This window comes from Callorhinus ursinus, unplaced genomic scaffold (genome assembly GCF_003265705.2).
Source record: "Callorhinus ursinus isolate GAN/ISIS: 27379988/994484 unplaced genomic scaffold, GSC_fseal_2.0 scaffold4, whole genome shotgun sequence".
Taxonomy (NCBI): domain Eukaryota; kingdom Metazoa; phylum Chordata; class Mammalia; order Carnivora; family Otariidae; genus Callorhinus; species Callorhinus ursinus.
The window spans coordinates 122,519,690-122,544,440 of NW_027397066.1; the positions used below are offsets into that span (position 1 = coordinate 122,519,690).

A 24,751-nucleotide genomic window follows, 5' to 3' on the forward strand; every position below is an offset into this window, starting at 1 on the left:
TAGAATTTAAATAAAAATTTGGAGAGAAAATAAATAAATAAATAAATAAATAGAAATAAAAATATTTGGTAGAAATTAACAGTGAAGCCATCAGTCTTGGGCTTTTGTTTGTTGGGAGGTTTTTGATTATTGATTCAATTTCCTTACTAGTAATTGGTCTATTCAGATTTTTTATTTCATGATCAGTATTGGTATGTTGTTTGCTTCTAGGAATTTCTCCATTTCTTCTAGATTGTCCAATTTGTTGGTGTATAATTTTTTGTAGTAGTCTCTTATGACCCTTTGTATTTCTGTGTTTTCAGTTGTAACATCTACTCTTTCATTACTGGTTTTGTTTATTTGAGTTCTCTTCCTTTTTTTCTTGGTGAGTCCAGCTAAAGTTTTGTCTATTTTATTTTTTCAAAAAAATTTTTTGAAAAAAATTTTTTCATTGATCTTTTCTATTGTCTTTTTAGTCTCTATTTCATTTATTTCCATTCTGATTTTTGTTATTTCCTTCCTTCTACTAACTTCAGGCTTCATTTGTTGTTTTTCTAGTTCCTTGAGGTATAAAGTTATATTGTTTGAGATCTTTTTTTTTTTCCTCTTAATGTAGGCATTTATCACTTTGAGCTTCCCTCTTAAAACTGCTTTTGCTGCATCCCGTAAGTTTTGGTGTGTTGTATTTCCATTTTCATTTGTCTCAAGGTATTTTTAAAATTTCTTTGATTTCTTTGTTGACCAACTGGTTGTTCAATAACAGGTTTAATCTCCTCATATTTGTAATTTTTCCAGCTTTCTTCTTGTAATTAATTTCAGGTTTCATACCATTGTGGGTGGAAAAGATGCTTAATATGTTTTCCACCTTAAACTTTTAAAGATGTGTTTTGTGGCCCAACATATGATCTATCCCAGAGAATGTTCCATGTGTACTCTGTTTCTTTTGGATGAAATGTTCTGAATATGTCTGTTAAGTCCATCTGGTCTAATGTGTCATTTAAGGTCAAATGTTTCCTTATTGATTTTCTGTCTTGATGATCTATCTATTGATGAAAGTGGGGGTATTAAAGTTCCCTAGTATTATTGTATTGCTATCTATTTCTCCCTTCAGGTCTGTTAATATTTGCTTTCTATATTTAGGTGTTCCTATGTTGGGTGCATAAATATTTACAAATGTTGTATCTTGTTGTTAGATTGTTCCCTTTATCATTACATAATGTGTTTGTCTCCTATTACAGTCTTTGACTTAAAGTCTATTCTGTCTTATATAAATATAGCTATCCTAGCTCTCTTTTGGATTCCATTTTTATGTAACATTCTTTCCCATCTCTTTCCTTGCAGTCCTGTGTATTCTTAAAGCTGAAGAGAGTCTCTTGTAGGTGACATATAGTTGGGTCTTGTTTTTGTTTTAAATCTATTTAGCCATTCAATGTCTTTCGATTGGAGTATTTAGTCCATTTACATTTAAAGTAAGTATTGATAGATTGGACTTTTTGCCACTTTTAAACTTGTTTTCTGGCTGCTTTGTAATTCTTTTGTTTCTTTCTTCTTCTCTTGCTCTCTTCCTTTGTGATTTGATGATTTTCTGCAGTGTTATGCTTCTATTCCTTTATGTTCTGTGTAACTACTATAGGCTTTTGCTTTGTGGTTACCATAAGGTTTACGTAAAATAGCTTATAACAGTTTATTTTAAGCTGATAACAACTTGAGTTCCAATGCTATGCTCTGTCCTTTTTCTTATTAGGTTGTCTTTTTCTTTTCCTCTTCTTATTTCTCCTCCTTTTCTTCTTTATTAATCTTCTTTCATAAATTATTTGTTTTATGAGCATTCTTTTTTTATTGTTGTTGCGAATTCTTCTGCTCTGTCATTGGTCTTTTAACTTTGTTTAGTGACCTTTTCACTGTATGAATATTTTAATGTAATCACATATGTTGTAGTCATTGTTAATTCTGCACCTGACCTTGATTTCTTAATTACAAAGGCATTCTCCAATCCAAGATTAGAAACACGAGCCCCTCTGTATATTTATAGTTCTATCTGATCAGATAATGTGAGATGGGGAACACATAGATTTTGCTCTTATATAGAAAACCAGTGGTTTCAGCACATTTATTATGGTAAGACACATTAGAGGAGGGGCCTAAGACTGAAGAATTTTCTTAATCTTTTAAAATTGACATGGACACATTTTGTTATACAGTTGATCCTTGAACAAGGTGGGGGTTAGGAGCACCAATCCCCTGCACAGTCAAAATCCACATATAATTTTGACTCCCCCAAAACTTAACTACTAATAGCCTAATGTTGACTGGAGGCCTTACTGATAACATAAACAGTTGATTAAAACATATTTTGTATGTTATATGTATTATATAAAGTAAGCTAGAGAGTAATAAAATAGAGAAAAGAAAATGTTAAAATCATAAGGAAGACAAAATACACAGTACTGTACTATGTTTATATATTTAAAATGCACATATAAGTGGACCTACAAGTTCAGACCTGTATTGTTCAAGGGTCAACTATATACAATCAGCTAAAAGTATCATAAAATATGGTTCTACACAGTGTAATGTTGTAATAGTGTAAGAAATATATATTTGGTCTTTGTCCCTGATTCCTGGCATAGAGCTTCTAATGTAATACAATAAATTAACATTTGGGTTTTGTTCCTGGTTCCATAAACAGCTCTCTCAAATAATATTTGGTTTTTGTCCCCAGTTCCTGAAATAGCTCTGGAATGATACAGGTGAAAGGATCATCTTTTGTCATTCATAACAAGCCCCTTTCAACTACACTGGAGTTTATGTTAAAGAGGTGACTTTTGGAAAGCCCTTAAGGATGGGGTCTGTTTGCTAGGGAGCCAACCATGTGATTAGGGGGTTGAAACTTTCAGCCCCATCCCCTGACCTTTGGAGAGGGGAGAGGGGCTGGAGGCTGAGTTAATCAATGATTTAATCAATCATACCTATGTTGTGAAGACTCCATACAAACCCCAGGACTTGAAAGGATTTGGAGAGCTTCTGGGTTGGTGAATACACAGAGGTGCTGGGAGGGTGATGCACCCAGGGAGGGCAAGGAAACTCAGGCCCCCTCTCCCTTACCTTGCCAATGTATCTCTTTTATTTGGCTGCTTATCTCTTTTATTGCATTTTTCATAATAAACTGGCAATGTAAATATCTTTCCCTGAGTTCCATGAGCTGATATAGCAAATTATTGAAGTTAAGGAAGGGAGGTTGTGGGAATCCTCAGTATGTAGCCAAGTCAGTCAGAAGTATAAGTGACACCCTGGGACTTGTGATTGGCATTTGAGGTGGGAACCAGTCTTGTGGAGTGATCCCTTAATCTGGGATCTGTGCTAACTCCTGGCAGTTAATGTCAGAATTGAGTTAAATTGTAAGACACCCAGTCAGTATCTATTGAGAATTGAAGAATTGCTTGGTGTGTAAAACCTCATTCATTCGGTGTCAGAAGTGGTGTGAGTAGAGGAAACAGAAGGTAAAGCTTGCTTTACCTCTGTAAAGGAAACTGTTTTGAATGGTACAATATGAGAGTTTTTACTGCTTATAATCCTTTTATCTATGTTGAAAAAACTTCCTGAAATTGTAATAAATATTTTCCCCGTATTTATTCAGCATAGATTTCCTTAAGTTTAAAATGATTTTTCGCATTAGATACAACTGAATTTTGATTCTATAGTAACACTCTTCCTTGTGGAATAGTGGATAAGAAGAAAATTTTACAGTTTGTTCTAAGAATAATTGTTGATATTTCTAAGCATTTGAGATGTATTATTATTTTCATGAATTTAGATGATTTAGATTAAATTTGTAGTAGTACACTGCAATACAAAATGCAATCTAAACTTAGTCATAGTTTTATTATAATTCTATCTGTATTACTTGTAACATACTCCTATTACAGTTATCAAAGATGAAGGTGACATGATAAATTTCTTCTTGCTTTGTTGCTGAGTCCAAAGCTGGTTTAAGTCTCACTTTTTTGATTATCTGGAAATCTGAAATAAATAAATTACAAGATTTAATTTTACATTGAGGTAGAAAGTAAAAACAGTCACTTGAAAGACATTTTGTTTTTTGTAATTTTCAGACATAGCTTAAAAGATGAAAAACACTTAACATTATGTGATATTTAAAAGTAAATCTGGGATTATTTTTTAGATAGTGTTTCAGTATTATCAAGTACTAGATGAAATTATTCTTGTGTTTGGAGAATCAGTTTATACTTAGCCTCTTGCCTACTTTGTATGCAATAGAAACTTTTTACTTGATTTACCATACCTACTACATTCTTCTTCTAAATTTTCTGGGACTTGATGTAAACTTTCCATTGTGGATTTTCTAGATTCTCCTACAGGAAAAAAGATGTATAAATTTAATGGTTTGTCACAAATACAGTTTACAGTTATATTGAGCTTGAACCTGGGAATCTCTTTTCAGGGATATCTACCCTTATCATCTGTATGATAGAAGTCTATGTATCACTTATGTCACCAAGGCAGATTATATTGGTCAAAGATGGCCACAATATCTCCCACTTTACATGTTCCTCAATAGTATGAACTTGTCACTACCCCACCCAGATGTGGAATCTAATTAACCTTCTGTTGAAACTGTGCTAGGCTTAGGACTCTTTTGTAATCATTAGAATGTGGGGAGTGTGGCTACATGATTTCTGAGGCGAGGTCAGAAAAGCCTCTGCAGCTTCCTACTGGTTCTCTTGGGGTGCTTGTTTTGGAGAGAGCAAGTCACCATATAATAATCCCTACCACCCTGCCATCCTGGAGAGGTCACATAGAAGATGCTCCAGTTGACAGTTCCAGCTGAGTCCAAAGTTCCAGCCATTCCTCCAAGGCTTCAGTCTGTGTGGGAAGCTGTCTTGGATCCTTCAAACTAGCCCATCTGTCAGCTGAGCACCATCACTGGGTGACCTCAACTGGTGTCTAGCCAAACCATACTTGAATTCCTAACCCACAGAATTCTTGTGATACATAAAATGGTAACAGGAACAGCCAACTTTTGGGGGATAAAATGATTTGTTAAAGCAATACTTGGAAGGAAAATTAATTTAGAGAGCAATACAAAGTGTCCAAATAATTAAATCAGATATGGGAAGTTTATACATATAAGTAGGCATGTTAATTTTGTACTTAACTTTTGTATCTGTCCTTTAACTTTTGAGTTGAATCCACTGGGATTAATCTAATAATATGCTCTTTATTCTTGCTTATCACAAGCCCCAGTCTCCAGATCCCCCTTCATTTCCTGTATTTTATTTTCTATAAGGCTCTGTATTTTGTCCCCATCTCCTACCACAAGTCCTGAAAACTTTCCATTGTACCCTTACTCCATTTTCCAAAATTCCCATTACTTTCTTGCTCTAACAGAAACGTGGCTGTCCTCAGAGGTCACTGCCAACCCAGCAGCCTTTTTTGTTTTTCTTTTTGTCAGTTTTGCTACCATTGGGCCTGGAGATTATACTCTACTGTTCCATTTCAGGACATGCACTTTTTTTCCTTCCCTTCCTAAAACTCAGTCATCAGTTTATATAATCAACTATTGTGATTTACCTACAACTGGGATCATTCTCAGTTGATTTTATCATTGGCTCATTATACCTTACTACTACTTTCTTAATTTAGCAATTTAAATGTACATGCAGAAGATTCTTCACCTGGGTCTCAATTCCTTGAGCTCTGTTCTTCTAGATCTGGTCCCACACCCTACTGCAACTATTGATTCCCATGGATTTACTTAGACCTTGCCATTAGCAATAACTTCAAGCCCCCCTCAAATTCAGTTGCCAACATTCAACTACTTGACTTCTAGCTTTATCTTTCTAGATCACTCCTTCTAGGAGCCCAACACCAGCAATTCATCTACTTCCCTGGGACTTCTAGTCCTGCCACATTTTTATTGTTCCTCCCAATTTTGGTCCCTTCTCTCCCTTCTTTATTTAACTTAAATTCTATGGCCATTCTCCCCCTTGCATATAGCCTGATCTCATTACCCCTTTCCCACTTCATCATACTCACTTGACAAAACTATAACCCTAGATAAATACAACTGTCTCCTTATTCCTATCCTGTACTATATACCTCAGTGAGACTGGAAAAAAAAATGTATAACCAGGCCTCATTTTAAATTCATAGCCATAGACATTAGGTGGCCTTTTAATGCTTTCAGGTCATCCTATTAAACACTCCTGGTCCATTCATTCTTCTCCTCTCCTAGATGGCTATTTAGCTTTTTCTTCTTTTTTCCCAAAATTCTAACCCTGCCTACGGATCATTGTTTTCAGCTGATGATGTATTTCTGGTTTCATGGAGGAAATAAAAGACAATAGGAAAAACTTCCACATGCTTTGTGTTAACAGTTATTTACCTACTTCTTTTTGTTCTATATGCTCTATCTCACCTATGTTCCCATCTAAGGCTAACCCCAGACTTCACCAGTTCTTGCCCACACAAAACATGGCTCCAGTAATTCCTTCTGCCTCCCACTTATCAGAGTTGGGTTTTTCCCCCTCTCTATTAGATCTTCTTATCAGCAAATAAATATTTAGTTGAAGCCACATGACTAAATTTTCACCAGTGAATGTAAACAAAGTAATATATTACTGCTTCTGGGTCTGAGTGTTAGACATTGGGCATTTATTCCTCCTTAAATTTTCCCTTTTCCTCAATCTTGGACAATAGAGCCATTACCCCATGATTCAGTTTCTAACATGCAGGTAATGACAACACCCTAGGCCAGTGGTTCTCGACTGGCACTGATTTTGCCCCACAGGTGGCTTTTGGAAATGTCTGGAGGCATTTGGTTGTCACAACTCATAGGTGGAAATGTTACTGGCATCCATGGGGCAGAGGCCAGGGATGCTGCTACATACCCTACAATGACCATGACAACCATACCCCAACCCCCTCACCAACAAGAAAATCATCGAGCTTAAAATTTCAATAGTGCAAGATTGAGAAACCCTGCTCCAGGGGACAGTGGAGCAACAGAATGGAAGATCATGGTCCCCTAAATGCCTGTGGAACTATCTTGTATATGTAGACTGCTCACTTCAAGGTTAAGGAAGAAACAAATTTGTATATTCTTAAGCTATTCTACCTTGGGGACTCTTTGTAACAGGAGCTAGCCTTTACCTTAACTAACACCATTCTTTTAGGTAAGGAACTACCTTGGGTTTCTCAGTTTGATATTTGTCATTGTATGACAATATATAGAACATCTTAACATCCTAATACCAATTTTGTACTATCTAATGTCTTAAACTCAGCATTCCCCTTGGTTTGGCAGGATGTAACAATATCTCTTAAGCTGGGGAAATCTTTTCTGGATTTTCCAAGTTTAAAATTATGCCTGGTTTGTCTCAAATAACTGTTTTGCATTTATTCCCCAGATGTTGAGGAAAGATGATTTTTATTGGGAATATTTCCCAAGTAGATTTTTTGAGAATAGCTTATCTTTAGCTATTCTTTTACTCAACTTAGGCCACAATTGCTGGTTTAAATAAAACACATTCACATGCTTTCTGTGCTAGGAAGCCTTAGCAATGATTAATTTATATAGGGGAACACCTGAACTCGTCATTCAGGGGTTCTGATAATTCTATTCATTTGCAACAAAATGAACACCACAGGATTGTTTGTTCTTGGTTACACTGTTGCAAAAGCACTCATTTTGATCCCTAACCTAGGTTTTGTACTGTGGATTTGACTTAGAATATGATTTGTGATGTTTGATCTGTAGGACTTCAAGGAAGCTGGAAAATTAGGACCATTACCACTCCAACACGGAGACCAGAACCAATACAAAGTTGAGAGTATGATATTTGCTTATACTGTCTACCATTTCAGTAGAAACAGGCACTTCTCTGTTGCTAATAGTAGACTCTCAAATGCTAGATTCCCTCAGGTGGGCAACAAAAGGATTTTATTTATACCACCACTTGGCCTATACTGTAGCAAAGAGCAATAGAATAAGACAGCAAATGCTGAATTGCAATCAATCTAACATCCCATCCCTTCCCTTGAAAACAATGGCATACAATTTTCATATTATACAGTACTATATGCAAATGTAATTTTTAAAATGCTATTGGTAGAGGAATGTGAACTAAAATGGAGGAGACACTGACTAGTAGTTTTGAGAATGAGAAGGTAAATGAGTTTTTATAATTTTGGCATGCAAAACATTTTTAGTGGCCTTATGCTAGAAAAGGGTAAATACCAACTCATACATAAAGGTTGTGTCAGAGTTTATAGACTAGACCCCTGGTAATGGATTCAACCTTTCCACAACAAATCAAAAGTATTGTATGCTCACATGAATATACAGTAGTCATTACCTTAAATTTAAAACTCACTATAAGCAGCAAACACATAGAGCAAGATATGAAGGCTGTATTGTATCAGTGTGGTCTGCAGAGAATTTCTTCCTATGGTTTTTGCCTTGTTGAAATATATGTTGCAGTTCAAAGCTAAAGGGATTACTTCTGAATAGTCATCACAGAAGTTGATTATGTTCGTATATCATATTTAGCTGGACCCTGCAGGCTATTATTCCATTAGCTATGCTGGTCCTGCTATTGTCAAAAATTTGATCACCTAATGTTAAAAGATTGTGCTTTCTGTTGACCTTATCAAAATGACTCAAAAGGTTTTGTTAAAAAATAAAACTCCAGATTGTGTTTTATGGAAGTGATTAAGAATAAATACTATGTATAAAAATGCTCATATCTTATGGATGATCTTAGCATTATACCATTATTAATGATAAAATTGTATTTTGCTTTAGTATTTCAGCATATTTTACCTAAAGTCATAGATTTAACTTTACTAGAAATACTTCTTTCTTACTGATAGTAGTGAGTGTCAGAAACTGATTTCTGAAAAAAAATCAGTGTCTCCCTCCCTCTCTGTATTCAAATCATATAAAATTAAAACCATGGAAGTAAGCTCAGTATAGCAATATTTGTACAATAGTACATTTACAGTGGCCTAATTACAACATGGTTTTATAAGGCAACTGTACTGAGGAGAGAAGTGTTTTGTTTGGAGGAAATATGTAGAGAAATGGAAAGTTTGTCATTCACACTTGATAGAAAATCACTTCAAGGGGCACCTGGGTGGCTCAGTTGGTTAAACATCCAACTCTTGATTTCGGCTCAGGTCATGATCTCAGGGTCTTCAGATCGAACCCCACATCGGGCTCCACACTGGGCATGGAACTTGCTTAAGATTCTCTCTCTCCCTCTCCCTCTGCCCCATTCCCCTGGCTTGCATAAGCACATTCTCTCTCAAAAAAAAAAAAAAAGAAAAAAGAAAATCACTTCAAATAATATATATATATAATATATATGTATTTTAGATTTTATTTATTTGTCAGAGAGAGAGAAAGAGAGAGCGCACAAGCAGAGGGAGAAGCAGTCTCCCTGCTGAGCAAGAAACCTGACATGGGGCTTGATCCCAGAGCCCAAGGCAGACGCTTAACTGACTTAGGCGCACCTCAAATGATATTTTAACTGTTTATTCCTTAAACAACGGTTGTGTAGTTTCACTTATTTACTCATAACAGTTGAAAAATTTTAAAGAAATGAGCTAAATATATATTCTTATAAACCCTGAATCCCATTACCAATATAAGACATATTTCGATAATCTTGACTTTTAACCTATGTTATTATGAATTATTTACAGATTAAGTAAGCAAATGAAAGTGTTTCCTTTACAAAGATATTGAGAGGTATGGCTTTATGATTTAAAATGCTCCATATAAAATTTTCATTAGAATCACATTACAAAAGCTGTCTTTGGGGAACAAAGAGGATTTTGAAGCTATCTCAATGAACTGCTAGTTTTTGAAATATGTTCCCAGAAATGGGGAGGGACTGGCATAGAGTCATGTCTCCTTTTTGGCATGGTCTTTCTTGTAACTGATGGTGTGTAAAATGGCTGGTCAGGGATACAGCCTGTGGTCCTAGAGCACAGCCAGACACTAATTTCAGCCTCATTAGCATTGTTCTCTAATCAACTGAAGTTTTCAGCAAGTGGAAGTTTCCTAATATTTCTTGTACTTGCTTGCCTTTAGCCACCCCAGTTGATACAATGGAGAAGGAGAGGGTATCAGTCAGGGGGAAACAGATGGCACATTCAACTGGGATTCTGAAAATACGTTAATGAAGTGACTACTGGGAGCTGAGGGCAGGGCTAAGGAACTGACAAGGGATGCTGAGGCACCCAGTGCCTCACAACAGAGGGATGCCATGCCGTTATCTTCCCTGGGGTTGAAAGGCAAAGACGAAGAGGATGTTGTTACTGCACTCTGAGCAAGCAGTGGAGATTTAGAAAAGGGGTCTTCCCATAGAAGCTACAAGCAGCAGCTGTAGAGCGTCATAGCTGTCAAGACTGCTGAAGTCAAGCACAGAGGAATCCCTGACCTCTCTACCTTCCTAACCTCTGATCTCTTGCTGGTGATGCCCTTTGGATAAATCCAAACCAGGAAGTCAGAGGCAAATGAACCTGTGACATGCAGTCTGAAGTCAGTTTTCTGGGACACAGAACAGACAAAGGGGGAGAATGGATCTTGGGGTGTGTGTGTGTGAAAGAACACATCTCAGTTTTTGACCTTTAAGAGAATATACCCAGAGGTGCCTGGGTGGCTCAGTCATTAAGTGTCTGCCTTCGGCTCAGGTCATGATCTCAAGGTCCTGGGATAGCCCCTCCAAAATCAGGCTCCCTGCTCAGTGGGGAGTCTGCTTGTCACTCTGCCCCTCCTCCTGCTTACGTTCTCTTTTTCTCAAATAAATAAATAAATAAAATCTTAAAAAAAATCAGTTTGTGAAATTGAAGACAGAGTAGTAGAAACTACCCAAAATAAAACAAAGAAAGGCAAAGAATGAAAAAGATAAGTAGAATATCATTGAGTTGTAAGACTGCTTCAGGGAGTCTATTCTTATAAATGTTATTGGAGTTCTGGAAGGAGATGGGTAGAAAAATATTTTAAGAAATTACAGTTGAAAATTTTTCAAAACTTGAACACCACAAACTCATAGATCTAAGAAGTTCAACAAACTCTAAGCTCAAAAAACTTAAGAGTACTAAAAGAAAAATAACCCATCAAGTCCAGAATTCTATACCTAATAAAAATATGTTTCAACAATGAAGAAAAAATGGACTTCTAAGACAGACAAGCTGAAGCAATTCCTCAACAGCAAATTGTACTGTAGGAAATGATAAAGTCCTCAAGCAGAAGGAAAATGACACCAGATGGAAATGTGGGTCTATGCTAAATAATGAAGAGTTAGAAATGGCAAGGAAATGGGTAAATATTGAAGATTTTTTAAAATTATTAATTCCTTCAAATGATATTTGACTGAATAAAAATAATAACAATATATTGTGGGATTTACAATATATATAAAAGTGTAATATATATATAAAGGTATAATGTGTGACAACAATAGTGCAAAGGCTGTGTAGGGGAGAGAAACAAAAGTATGTTATTATAAGGTTCTTATACTATGTGTTAAATGATATACTGTCACCTGAAGGTCTGATGAAGATGTGAGCTGGTCATTACTATTTTTTTTTCTGGTTGTGGATTTTTTAAATTGTTCTAATATATACAGAATAAAAAATTTTCATTTTGACCATTTTTAAGTGTGTAATTCAGTGGCACTAAATACATTCACAATGTTGTGAAACCATTACCATTATCCATTTCAAGAATATTTCAACATCCCTAACAGAAATTCAGTATCTATTAAACAACTCCCCAACCTCCCCACCCTGCCGCTCTTGGTAATCTCTGTTCTACTTTCCGTATATAAATTTGCCTATTCTCAGTACCTCATATAAGTGGAATCAGACAGTGTTTGTCCTTTTTTGGTCTGGCTTATTTTACTTAACATAATGTTTTAAAGATTCATTCATGTTGTAACCTGTATCAGAATCTCATTCTTTTTTTAAGGATGAATAATATGTCATTATATGTATATACTATATTTTGCTTGTTCTGTTGATGAACATTAAGTTGTTTACAGCTTTTGACTATTGTCAATAATGCTATGAACATTGGCATACAAGTATGTGTTTAAGTCCTTGCTTTTAATTTATTTGGCTATATACCTAGAAGTGGAATTTCTGGATCATATGGTAATTCTATGTTTAACTTTTTGAGGAACTACCAAACTGCTTTCACAGCATCTGCACTATTTTTACATATCCACAAACAATGCACAAGAGTTCTAATTTCTCCAGGTCCTTGGCAACATTTGTTATCTTCTATTATTTTGATAAGTCATCCTAATGAGTGTGAAGTGATGACTCATTTTGATTTTGATTTGCATTTCTCTAATAAGTAGTGATGTGGAACATCTTTTCATGAGCCATTGGCCATCTGCATATCTGCTTTGGTGAAGTGTCTACTGAAGTCCTTTGCCCAATTTTTAATTGGGCTGTTTGTTTTTGTTGATTTGTTTTTTATATATTCTGGATATTCAACCCTTATCAAATATATGATTTGCAGATATTTTCTCTGTATTTTTCACTTTTGATAGTGTCCTTTGATGCACAAAAGTTTAAAATTTTGATGGATTCCAATTTATTGTTTCTTTTTTTTTTTTGTCTGTGCTCTTGGGTGTCAAATCCAAGAGATTATTGGCAAATCCAATGTTGTAAAGACTGTCCATTATGTTTTCTTCTAACAGATTTATAGTTTTAGCTCCTATCTTTGATCTAGTTTGTGTTAATTTTTGCATATACAAAAGGTGTATACAAAGGTAGGGGTCCAATTTCATTCTTTTCTTTTGCATGTGGACATCTAATTTTCCCAGCGCCATATGTTGAAAAAACTATTCTTTCCTCATTGAATGGTTTTTGGACTCTTGTCCCAAATTTGCCATATACATATGAGGTTTTATTTCTGATTTGTCAGTTCTATCCCATTAGTTTATGTGCCTGACCTTTATGCCAGTACCATCCTGTTTTGATTACTGTAGCTTCAAAGTCAATTTTGAAATAAGGAAGTGTAAATTCTCCAACTTTGTTCTTCTTTTTCAAGATTATTTTGGCTATTCAGGGTCCCTTTCAATTTAATATGAACTTGAAGAATTGCTTTTTCCATTTCTGCAAAAAGCCTGTTGGAATTTGATAGGGATTGCAGAGAATTTATAGATCACTCTAGGTAGTACTGCCATGTTAATATTAAGTCTTCCAATCTATGAACTTAGCATGTGTTTCCATTTATTTATGTCTTTTTAAATTTCTTTCATCAATGTTTTACAGTTTTCAGTGTACAAGTGTTTCATTTCCTTGTTAAATTTGTTCCTAGGTATTTTATTCTTTTTGGATGCTATTGTAAATGGAATTTTTTCTTAATTTCCTCTCAGATTTTTCATTGCTGGTTTCTAGAAACAAAGCAGTATTTATGTGTTGATCTTGGAAGCCTGCAACTTTGCCACATTTGTTTACTAGTTCTAGTAGTTTTTTTGTTTGTTAAAAAATTCTTTGGGATTTTCTATATTTAGAATCATGTCATCTGCAAGTAGGGATAGTTTTGCTTTTTCCTTTCCAATTTAGATATCTTTTTCTTGCCTAATTATTCTGGCTAGAACTTCCAGTGTCATCCGACTTTCATGATCTTGATCAGGTTTCAAAGTCCTGTAAGAAAAGATCCAATTTGCCTTATTGAGATTATGTGCCCATTCCCTGGCCCCTTAGATTAGAGGATTTTGATTACTAAGATGTATACATGGAGAAGGAGTTATTCTACTGGATGAAATTGTGGCACTATTACCAAAGAAAGGGAGATGGATGCTCAGGAGCCAATAAACAAACAAAAAACTGTTGGCTCCAAGGCCCTATAGGGTCACAATTGGTTGTGGCAAATCCAAGACTAGAATCTAGCCCCTTGATTTATAGGCCTTGTCCAGTAAGCTAGCAGTTCTTTGGTACATTTTAAACATAAATTAATTTTCTCAGAATGCTCAGTTCAATAGGCTTGAATTTTCAGTGTTACCATTTACACAGTTTAACTTCTTCTTCTTATTGAGGTAAAATTGGTATATAACATTATATTAGCTTCAGGTGTACAACATAATAATTTGACATTTGTATACATTACAAATGATCAACACAATAAGTCTAGTTACCATTTATTACCACATAATTGATCCCCTTGCCCCTTTTTGTCCACTCCAACCCCTCTCTCCCTCTGATCATCACCAATCTGTTCTCTGTATCTATGAATTTTGTTTTTTAGATCCCACATATAAGTGAAGTCATACAATATTTGTTTTTCTCTATTTCACCTAGCATAATACCCTCAAAGTCCATCCATCTTGTTGCATATGGCAAGATTTCCTTTTCTTAATGGCTGAGTAGTATCCCATTGTGTATATATGCCACATCTTTATCCATTCATCCATTGATGGATACTTTCACATGTTGGCTATTTTAAGTAATGTTGCAATGAACATAGGGGTTCATGTATCTTTTCAATTCAGTGTTTTCATTTTCTTCAGATAAAAACCCAGAAGTGGAATAACTGAATCATATAGCAATTCTATTTTTAATCTTGTGAGGAAACTCCATACGTTTTCCATAGTGTCTGTGCCTATTTACATTCCCACCAACAGCGCACAAGGGTTCCCTTTTCTCCAAACTTCTCCAACACGTGTTATTTCTTGTCTTTTTGATAATAGCCATTCTGACAGGTTTGAGATGATATCTTATTGTGGTTTAATTTGCAATTCCTTAATCATTAATGATGTTGGAACCTTTTCATGTGCCATGGGGCCACCTGTAGGTCTTCTTTGGAAAAATGTCTATTCAGATTCTCTGCCTGCTTTTTAATCAGATTTTTGTTGTTACTGAGTTGTGTGAGTTGTTATATATTTTGAATATTAGTCCCTTATTGGATATATGATTTGCAGATATCTCCTCCCATTAAGAAGTTTGCCTTTGTATTTTGTTGCTGGTTTCCTTAGCTATGGTTTGATGTAGTCCCAATCATTTATTTTGCTTTGGTGCCATTGCTTTTGGAGTCAGATCCAAAAAATACTGCCAGGACCAATGTCAAGGAGCTTACCATCTATGTTTTCTTCTAGGAGTTTTATGGTTTCTGGTCTTACATTTAAGTCTTTAACGCATTTCGAGTTAATTTTTGTATGGTGTAAGATAGTGGTCCAGTTTCTTTCTTTTGCATGTGGTTGTCCAGTTTTCCCAACACCGTTTATTGAAGAGACAGTTCTTTCCCCATTGTATATCCTTGTCTCCTTTGTCATGAATTAATTGACTATGTATACATAGGTTTATTTTGGGGTTCTCCATTCTATTTGATTGTTCTATGTGTGTGTTTTTATGCCAATGCCATACTGTTTTGTTACAGATTTGTAGTATAGTTTGAAATCAGGAAGCCTGATACCTCCAGCTTTGTTCTTTTTTTTTTTTTTTAAGATTTTATTTATTTGAGAGAGAAAGAGACCAAGCAAGAGGGCACAAACGGGGTGGGGAAGGTGCAAAGGGAGAGGAAGAAGTAGACTCCCTACTGAGATGAAAGCCCGATGTGGGGCTTGATCTCAGGACCCTGCCATCATGACCTGAGCCAAAGGCAGACACTTAACCAACTGAGCCACCCAGGTGCCTGGCTTTGTTCTTTCTTAAGGTTGCTTTGGCTATTTGGGGTCTTTTGTGGTCCCATATAAATTTTATAATTATTTTTTATAGTTCTATAAAAAATGCTATAGAGATTGTATTGAATTTGTAGAATTTTTTGGGTAGTATGGACATTTTAGGAATATTTATTCTTCCAATCTATGAGCAAAGAATATCTTTCCATTTATGTTTCTTCAATTTCTTTTATCAGTGTTTTATAGTTTTAAGTGTACAGTCTTTCATTTTCTTGGTTAAATTTATTCCTAGGTATTTTATTCTTTTTGATGCCATTGTAAATGGGATTTTTTTTTTAAATTTAGTTTTCTGATAGTTCATTATTAGGGTATAGAAATATAACTGAATTCTATATATTGATTTCTGTGTCCTAAACTTTACTGAATTCATTTATAGTTCCAACAGTTTTTTGGCAGAGTCTTTAGAGTTATCTATATACAGAATCATGTCATTTGAAAAGAGTGACAGTTTTCCTTCTGCCTTTACTATTTGGATGCCCTTTATTTCTTTTTCTTTCCTAATGGTGTGTTTGAGGCTTCTAGTACTATGTTGAGTAAGAGTGGAGAGAGTGGGTATCTTTTCCCTGTTCCTGATATTAGAGGAAAAGCTTTCAGCTTTTCATCATTGAGTATGGTGCTTGCTGTGGGTTTGTCATATATAGTTGTTATTATGTTGAGATATGTTCCTTTTGTCCCCATTTTGTTGAGTTTTTATCATAAGTGGATGTTGAATTTGGCACATAATTTTTCTGCATCTCTTGAGATGATCATGTACATTTTATCCTTCCTTTTGTTAATGTGCTATATCACAATGATTGATAAGATGTTGAACCATCCCTGCACTCCTAGAATAAATCCCAATTGTTCATGGTGTATAGTCCTTTTAATATATTGTTGAATTTGGTTTGCTAATATTTTTTGAGGATTTTTGCATCTATGTTCATCAGAGATACTGGCCTGTAATTTTCCTTGTAGTGTCCTTGTCTGGTTTTGGTATCAGGGTAATGCTGGCCTCATAAAATGAGTTTGAAAGTGTTTCCTCCTCTTCAGTTTTTTGGGAAAGCTTGAGAAGGATAGGTATTATATCTTCGAATGTTTGGTAGAATTCATTAGTGAATCTGTCTGCTCTTGGACTTTTGTTTGTTAGGTTTTTGATTACTGATTCAATCTCTTTACTAGTAATTTGTCAATTCAGATTTTCTATTTCTTCATGATTCAATATTGGCAGGTTGTATGTTTTTAGCAATTTATCCATTTCTTCTATGTTGTCCAGTTTGTTGTCATATAATTATTCATAGTTGTCCCTTATGATCTTTTGTATTTCTGTGGTATCAGTTATAACTTCTCCTCTTTCATTCCTGAATTTATTTATTTGAGCCTTTTTTTTTTCTTAGTGAGTCTAGCTAAAGGTTTGTCAATTTTGTCTATCTTTTCAAAGAAGCACCTTTTAGTTTCATTGATCTTTTATATATTTTTAAGTTTCTATTTCATTTATTTCTGTTCTGATCTTTATTATTTCTTCCCTTCTACTAACTTTGGGCTTGGTTCTTTTTTCCGTAGTTCCTTTCAGTGTAAAGTGTAATATTTTCCCCAGATATTTCTGGTTTTTTTTTTTTAGGTAGGCCTGTATTGATATGAACTTCCCTGTTAGAACTGCTTTTGCCAAATCTCATAAATTTTGGGTTGCTGTGTTTCCATTTTCATTTGTCTCAAGGTATCTTTTTGATTTCCCTCTTGGTTTCTTTGTTGACCCACTGATTGTTCAGTAGTACGATATTTAATGTCCACATATTTGTGATTTTTCCAGTTTTCTTTTGTAACTGATTTCTAGTTTCATACCACTGTGGTCAGAAAGATGCTTGATATGATTTCAACTTTCTTAAATTTATTGAGACTTGTTGTTTTGTGGACTATCCTGAGGAATGTTCCATGTATGCCTGTGAAGAATGTGTATTCTGCTGCTTTTGGATAGATGTTCTGTATATATCTATTAAGTCCATTTGGTCTAATGTGTCACTTAAGGCTTATGTTTTGTTATTGATTTTCTGTCTGGTTGATCTATCCACTGATGTAAGTGGGGTATTAAAGTCCCTTACTGTTATTGTATTGTCATCAGTTTCTTCCCTTAGGTCTCTTAATATTTGCTTTATATATTTAGGTGCTCCTATGTTGGATGTGTAAATATTTTCAAATGTTATATCCTCTTGTTGGATTGATCCTTTTATCATTATATAATCCCCTTCTTTGTCTTTTGTTATAGTTTTTATTTTAAAGTTTATTCTGTCTGATATAAGTATAGATACCCCAGCTTTCTTTTCATTTCCATTCGCATGGAAACTCTCCATCCCTTCACTTTCTCTCTGTGTGTCTTATAGGCTGAAGTGAGTGTCTTATAGGCAGCAAATAGTCTTGTTTTTTAACCGTTCAGCCACTCTATATCTTTTGATTAGATGGTGTAGTCCATTTACATTTAAAGTAATTATTGATAGGTATGAACTGATTGCCATTTTGTTAATTTTTTTTCTGGATGTTTTTGTAGTTCTTCTCTGTTCTTCTCTTGTTCTTTCCTTGTGATTTGATGAATTTCTTTAGTTCAGATTCCTTTCTCATTATTTTTTGGGTATCTGTTTTAGGTATTTGCTTTGTGGTTATCATGGGGTTCATATATAATAGTCTCTTTTTCTAGAACAGTCTATTTTAAGTTGTAGCAACTTAAATTTGAATGTATTCTAACAACTGTACATTCTTATCTTCCCCCCATTTTATGTTTTTGACTTCACATTTTACATCTTTTATTTCGTGTATCCTTTAACTATTATAATTATAGTTAATATTACTAATTTGTCTTTAACCTTCATACTAGCTTTATATATGTTTAACCCAGTATCCTTACTATATATTTACCTTTACCAGTGAGATTTTTACTTTTATATGCTTTCTTATTATGCCTTAGTATCTTTTCTTTTCAACTTAAAGAAAACCCTTTGACATTTCTTGTAAGGCCTGTTTAGTGGTGATGAACTCCTTTAGCTTTTGCCTACCTGGAAACCATTTTAGCTCTCCTTCAATTCTGAATGATAGACTTGCTGGGTAGAGTATTGTTGGTTGGAATTTCTTTCCTTTTAACATTTTGAATACATCATGCCATTCCCTCTTGTCCTGAAGAGTTACTGCTGAAAAATCAGCTTGACTAAGAGTCTATAGAGAGTCCCTTTATGTACTAAGTTGTTTTTCTCTTGCTGATTTTATGATTCTCTCATCTTTAGCTTTTGACGTTTTAATTATAATGTGTCTTGGCATGGTTCTTTCTGTGCTTTCTGGACCTAGGTGTCTGGTTCTTTCCCCAGGTTAGGGAAGATTTCAGCAATTATTTCTTCAAGTAAGTTTTCTGCCTCTTTCTGTCTTCTCTTTCTGGGACCCCTATAATCCGAATGCTATTCCACTTGATGTTGTCCCATAGATTTCTTAAGCTATCTTTACTTTTTTAAGATTTTTTTTTCTTTTTGTTGCTCTATTGGGTAAGTTCCACTGCCCTGTATTCTAGGTCACTAGGTCTCCTACTTCATCTAGTCTGCTGTTGACCCCTTCTAGTGTATTTTTCAGTTCAGTTATTGTATTTTTTAGTGTTGTGATTTCTGATTGGCATTTTCTTATATTTGTTGTCTTTGTTGAAGTTCACTGTATTCATCCACTCTTCTCCCAAGTTCAGTGAGCATCTTTAAGACCATTACTTTGAACTCTTTACCCCGTATATTATCTCTTTCTCATTAAGGTCTTTTTTTGAGGGTTTGTCTTATCTTAGTTTGGAACATATTCCTCTGTCCTAATTTTGCTTGACTCCCTGTGCTGGTTTTTATGTATCTGGTGAAACAGCTACCTCTCCTACTCTTGAAGGAGTATCCTGATATAGGAGGTAAATCTTATTACTTTGCCTTAATACTTGGTTGTCTCTCAAACCTCTGTGATTGTCCAAGTAGCCTAACTTATTCTTAATAGATCTCAGTTGTTGAGGTGTGTCAGGACTTGACAGTGTTCTGAAGGGAGTGTTCTTAGTTAACACCTAGATTCAGTCTGATTGGAAGGGAGATCCTCAGGCAGAAGCTTTTAAAGTATGCAAATATACACAGTACTGTGGGACTGCAATTATAGACCTTGCTGACCTCTACACCAGGATATCTGGAGGTATCCTCTGGGCAACAGTTACAAGAATCAGAGCTTCAGATGAGCATCTCCTTTCTGAGAGGTACCAGCTAGCTGTGGTGAGGCCAAGGGAGATGGTGTCTCCCTGATTGTGTTTCCTAAGAGCACCTCCGTAGCCTTTAAATTTGTGGTAAGCCTGAAGTCTGTCCCTCAAGTTGAAGCTCCAAGAAAATTAAGTGGGCCTTTCTCATGTGCAGACTGGGGATGTGTTTCAGTCTGTGGTCTGTGCAATGCCTGGGGGTGGTATCCTGCCTAGAACTGTCTTTTTGATTGTTACAGTTCTGTGGGGCCCAGAAATGCAAGTCCCTCTGGCCATAAGAGCCAGGCAATCAGAATATTTCCCCTATATGGACTATACTTGTCCACTGGCTTTAGTTTAGCTGCAGGAGAGTATTGTTGGTGGGGAATGCCTGTGGCTTCAGCGAAGCCTGAGATGAGCATTGGGGGGTGGGAGATACCTGTGGTTTTAGCAGTGCTGGAGAAGAGTGTTGAATGTAGGCATGCCCTCAGTTTTAGTGAGGTTGTATCTTTTGTGTCTGCCTGCTCTAGCATGGTAGAGGGAGAAGGCCAAAAATGGTGCTCTTAGTACCTCCATCCTTGAGGAAAAGCCCAACTACTTCCTGGTCCTCTGTCAGATGCTTTAGGACTAACAACTGAATCACTTTCACATCTAATCCAGTCACCTCTCAAACTGGGTGAGTGAATCCATGCATAAGCCCCTCAAAAAGAGTAGCTCAGATCCCCACAGTCCCCTGGGGTTTCCTGGATAGAAGCCCAGTTGGTTTCCAAAGCCAGATATTTTGGAGGCTTCATATCTCTGGTGCAGGTACCAAGGGTTGGGGTGCCTGGTGTGGGGCACAAACCCCTCACTCTTCAGGGAGAGGCTCTGGGCCTTAAAGACCCCTCCCCATTGTGTGTTGCTGGGTAAGAATAGGTTTTTTGGTAAGACCATATCTCGGCCTCTCCTACCCATCTTGATGTGGCCCTTTTATTCCTTGTTGTGGAGGAAGCAGTTTCGTTAGTTTTCAGTTCTTTCTCAACAGGAATTATTCCATATGTAGTTGTATATTTGGTGTGTCCATAGGAAGAGATGAGTTCATGGCATTCCTATGCTGCCATCTTGGACCATCTCTCTACTTTTGCTTTGACATTTTAGTCTATACTTTTTATTTTAACTATTTTGGTTAAAAAGAAAAAAACCCCAAAGATTTAAAAAACATTCCTCAACTCTGAAAATGAGAAAGTCTCTGTCTAAGCATCCATTTGAAAACCTATCCTTTTCATATATTTTTCTAAATTGAAGCTGAAGGATAAGTTAATGAATTAAAAGCAATAACCATTTCCTTATCACTTCCAAAGTTTAATTTTTGTTGACCAAATTAGATGAAATATAACATATGTAGTAGGAACCTAAATGCTGATAGATGATTTACATTTTTTTTTCCTGGACTTTTGTAGAGATAAAAGAGTTTGGGAAATACGCAAACTCCATGTTCTTCTAATGAACAGACTACTTCAGAACAGAGGATTATATAGGGGATGACATCTTTTTTTTTTAAGATTTTATTTATTTATTTGACAGAGAGAGACACAGCAAGAGATGGAACACAAGCAGGGGGAGTGGGAGAGGGAGAAGCAGGCTTCCCGCCGAGCAGGGAGCCTGATGCAGGGCTCGATCCCAGGACCCTGGGATCATGACCTGAGCCGAAGGCAAATGCTTAATGATGGAGCCACCCAGGCGCCCCAGGGATGACATCTTTAATGACTAATCTACAGATGTAAAAATTAATGTTTTTGCACAAATTGAATTTTAAAATGTATGCTGAGATTGTCAAACATAATGCAGGTATCCAATATCCAGTCCAAATATAGTTAGATGAGTAAATATGTACCTTATCAGCAGCAAGGTAGTTCCTAGAAATAAATCTTCCTTGAAAAACAAAACCAATTCCTCCACCTAAACCATAATAAATCTTCATAGATCTCAGATGAGGTGGCCTTCCTTTTTATTTTTTGTAAAAGTGAATGGATTTAAAATAATGACAAAGAAAAAAATTAAAATAATATCATTTTGCAGGTTATTTATATGTTTGTGGGCTCTCAGTGTGTTCTCCAAACCAGCAGTATCAGAATTACCAGGAGTTTATTAGAAATGCAGAATCCCAGGCTCAGTATAAGTAGTGGTAGCTGCTTGTCTTTAGTTCAGCAGCAGCATCCAGATCATAAGTAAAAATTAGACTTGTTTCCATGGATTCAGAATGTATTTTGTACTAGGTAATGGGATAAGGTCTTTTTAAAACCTCCAGACCACTCTATGTTCCAGGTATTATTATCCCTGGCGTATAGATAAGGAAACCAAAGATTGAAGAAGATTGCTCAATATCATACAACTGATAACTGAGTGAGTGGAGAGTCACACTCAGGTCAGTTTCGATCCAAAGTGCATGCTCATAACTTCTGCATTCACTCTCACTCCAGTGAATTCAGAAGGAACTTATAACAAAAAAGCCTCTTATGCATCTGTTTTGTGTCAGGCCTGCAGAGGTTGATTTACTCGACTTTGTGCAGAACCACTATGGAAAGCCTACTTATTTTTTAATCATTGTTTGTCTATTCAATTTCTTGACTTCTAGAGACTGTTTCTAATGCTGCAGTTAAAAAAATGCACATGCCCCAGGGATCTCCTTGCAGACCACTAATCCGACACCTAGGCCAGGACAGCTGAGCTTGGACTAGGGAGAAACCTAATCCAGGGTTTCCATCACATGAGTTGTTGCCTTTTTTTCATTATGCTTTGACTTGACCCCTAATGGATTCAGCTTCATAAAGTCAGAAAAAGAGGGAAAGAAAGCAATTTATTCATGTTTTCACTGGAGCTCGCTGCAGACATGAAATTTCTCTAAAAATGCAAATCATTTGGTACAACACAAGTGAAACTCGGTAGCTAAAGCTCTTAGAGGAGAGTGCTTTCCCAGGGCTAATGTTTTTATGCCCAGTGATTGAATAAATCGATCCATTTATTACAACATCTTTGCTTAAGTTTTTTATTCCTGGGTGAATGTGTCTAAGGGTACTGGAGGACTTTTCTTTATCACTAAGAAAATTGATTACACTTGTTAATTTGGCTTTTAATCTTAGATATATCAAAATAAATACCATAAACAAGTGTAGAAGAAATCAATATAGATCTGTTTGATATCAGATTGATCAAAGGAGGATTTAGTAAGCCTCTAAGATGTAAAGACTAATGTACAAACTAAGCCCTTACTTATGTAATATGACTTTAGACAAGCTCAGCATCTGAAAGACACTATTTCTGAAAACAGAAATGGTGCACTTTTGTTGCATTAAACAAAAATCCCCAGAAGGCCTACCTATCCAAGGTATTTAATGTGAACATTTGTTTTTAAAAGATTTCTTGTCTTTTGTCCAGCCATTCTTGTTAATTCGCGGGGCACCATATCACAGATTTTTTTGTGTGTGTTACATAAAGCAAAAATTACACTTAACAAGTGTAAGGTTGGTCATAAAAAATAGATAAAACAACACTCTTAAAAGCTCAGATATCATGAGGAAAGGCGATCATTCTTTTCACAGAAGGTGAGGACAATGAGAAGTAAAAATCATACACAAAGCCTCCTATAATGCTACATAGACCAGCTCTGGTCCACTATGATGTGTTTTGTAGAACCCCAACTAGCAAACCAATTGCTCCAGTGATACTCTTTTGATTAAACATATTTTTTATTTCACTTATATAGTAATGAATGAGACAGAGATTCAGGTTACTCCATTCTCAGAATGATACAAATTTTAAATTGCTTTACCAGTAGTGAGTATAGTTTATGGAGAATATGCACTGTGTCTTTCAACTAGTAAACTCGATTAATTTGTCATTCATTCAACAGAAATTCATTGAGCACCCACCAAATGAGAAACACATTTGTGGGATAGTTGCTGGTGGACAGTTTGCAGCAGTGTTCATCTAATGTGATGAATTCGGAATACATGGCCAAAGGGGCAGCATGGAGCTCAAGTGCAATCATGGCATTAATTCTCTGGAATAGTGCCTGATCTTCAGAGAAGAAATGAGAATTTTATGTACAATTTCTCAAAGCAATTAATTTAGGATAGTCTAGTAGGGGGCACAGAGTTTCAAAATAAATACTAAGACAATAACAGAATACACATAAATGCATTTAAATGCTTGTCTCCACAATAATAAGCCTGTTGGGTTTTCCATGGTGGAACTCAGATTCTTTCATAGCTTGATTGGTTGGTCAAAAACTTGAAAAACAGACAATCTCTGTGTTAGTGCATGTCCCTTCAATGTGTGTACATTATAAAACTGTGCATATATTTTGACTTAGAGATAATCAGAAGTCATTTTTGTAAAACTTCTTGTGGTTTGAATTTAAGTATAGAATCACCATTTCTTTGTGGTCTTAAAGTTATAGACTTTTCTCTTTTGAAAAGTAATATGTTCATCCCTGTACCTGCAGTATCTTGCATGATGTCTTAGAGACAGTACACGCTTAATGTTTCTGAATTTCTGAATGAATGTTTGTAGCTTATGATTTACTTTTGAAAATATGACATGATAAAATATTGCTTGGCTTATAGTGGATAACTAGTAAATGTCTGTTGAAAGAAAGAATGCATGAATATGTTCTTAAAAGTTAGTTGAGAACACAAAAGATATATAATTAAGACAAAGCTATTGATTTGAAGTGCCAGATAATTAAAAAAAATCATTCAGCAAGATCTATGGACAACTCTTTAATGAGTACATAATAAATAGTCCATTTTTAAGAACTGGTTTTCCTCTTGAATGTACTATGTACTCATCTTGCCAGTAAGGTAGGAAAAGT

At 35.5% G+C, this 24,751-nt stretch overlaps 1 protein-coding gene across 3 annotated transcripts in view; it reads right to left on the reverse strand.

Moving 5' to 3' along the window:
• Nucleotides 1–2,081: 2,081 nt before the first annotated feature.
• TTC29 (tetratricopeptide repeat domain 29) overlaps nt 2,082–24,751 on the reverse strand; it is a 246,768-nt gene continuing 224,098 nt past the window's right edge. For 2 of the 3 annotated variants that reach the window (XM_073892328.1, XM_073892327.1), the window contains exons 12-13: nt 4,283–4,352; nt 2,082–3,999 (exon numbers count right to left, since the gene is read on the reverse strand). In XM_073892328.1, the coding sequence (XP_073748429.1) occupies nt 3,969–3,999; nt 4,283–4,352 (101 nt within the window). In that variant the 3' untranslated portion in view covers nt 2,082–3,968. The remainder of the gene's footprint in view (nt 4,000–4,282; nt 4,353–24,751) is intronic. The other variant, XR_012378039.1, reaches the window with a different exon arrangement.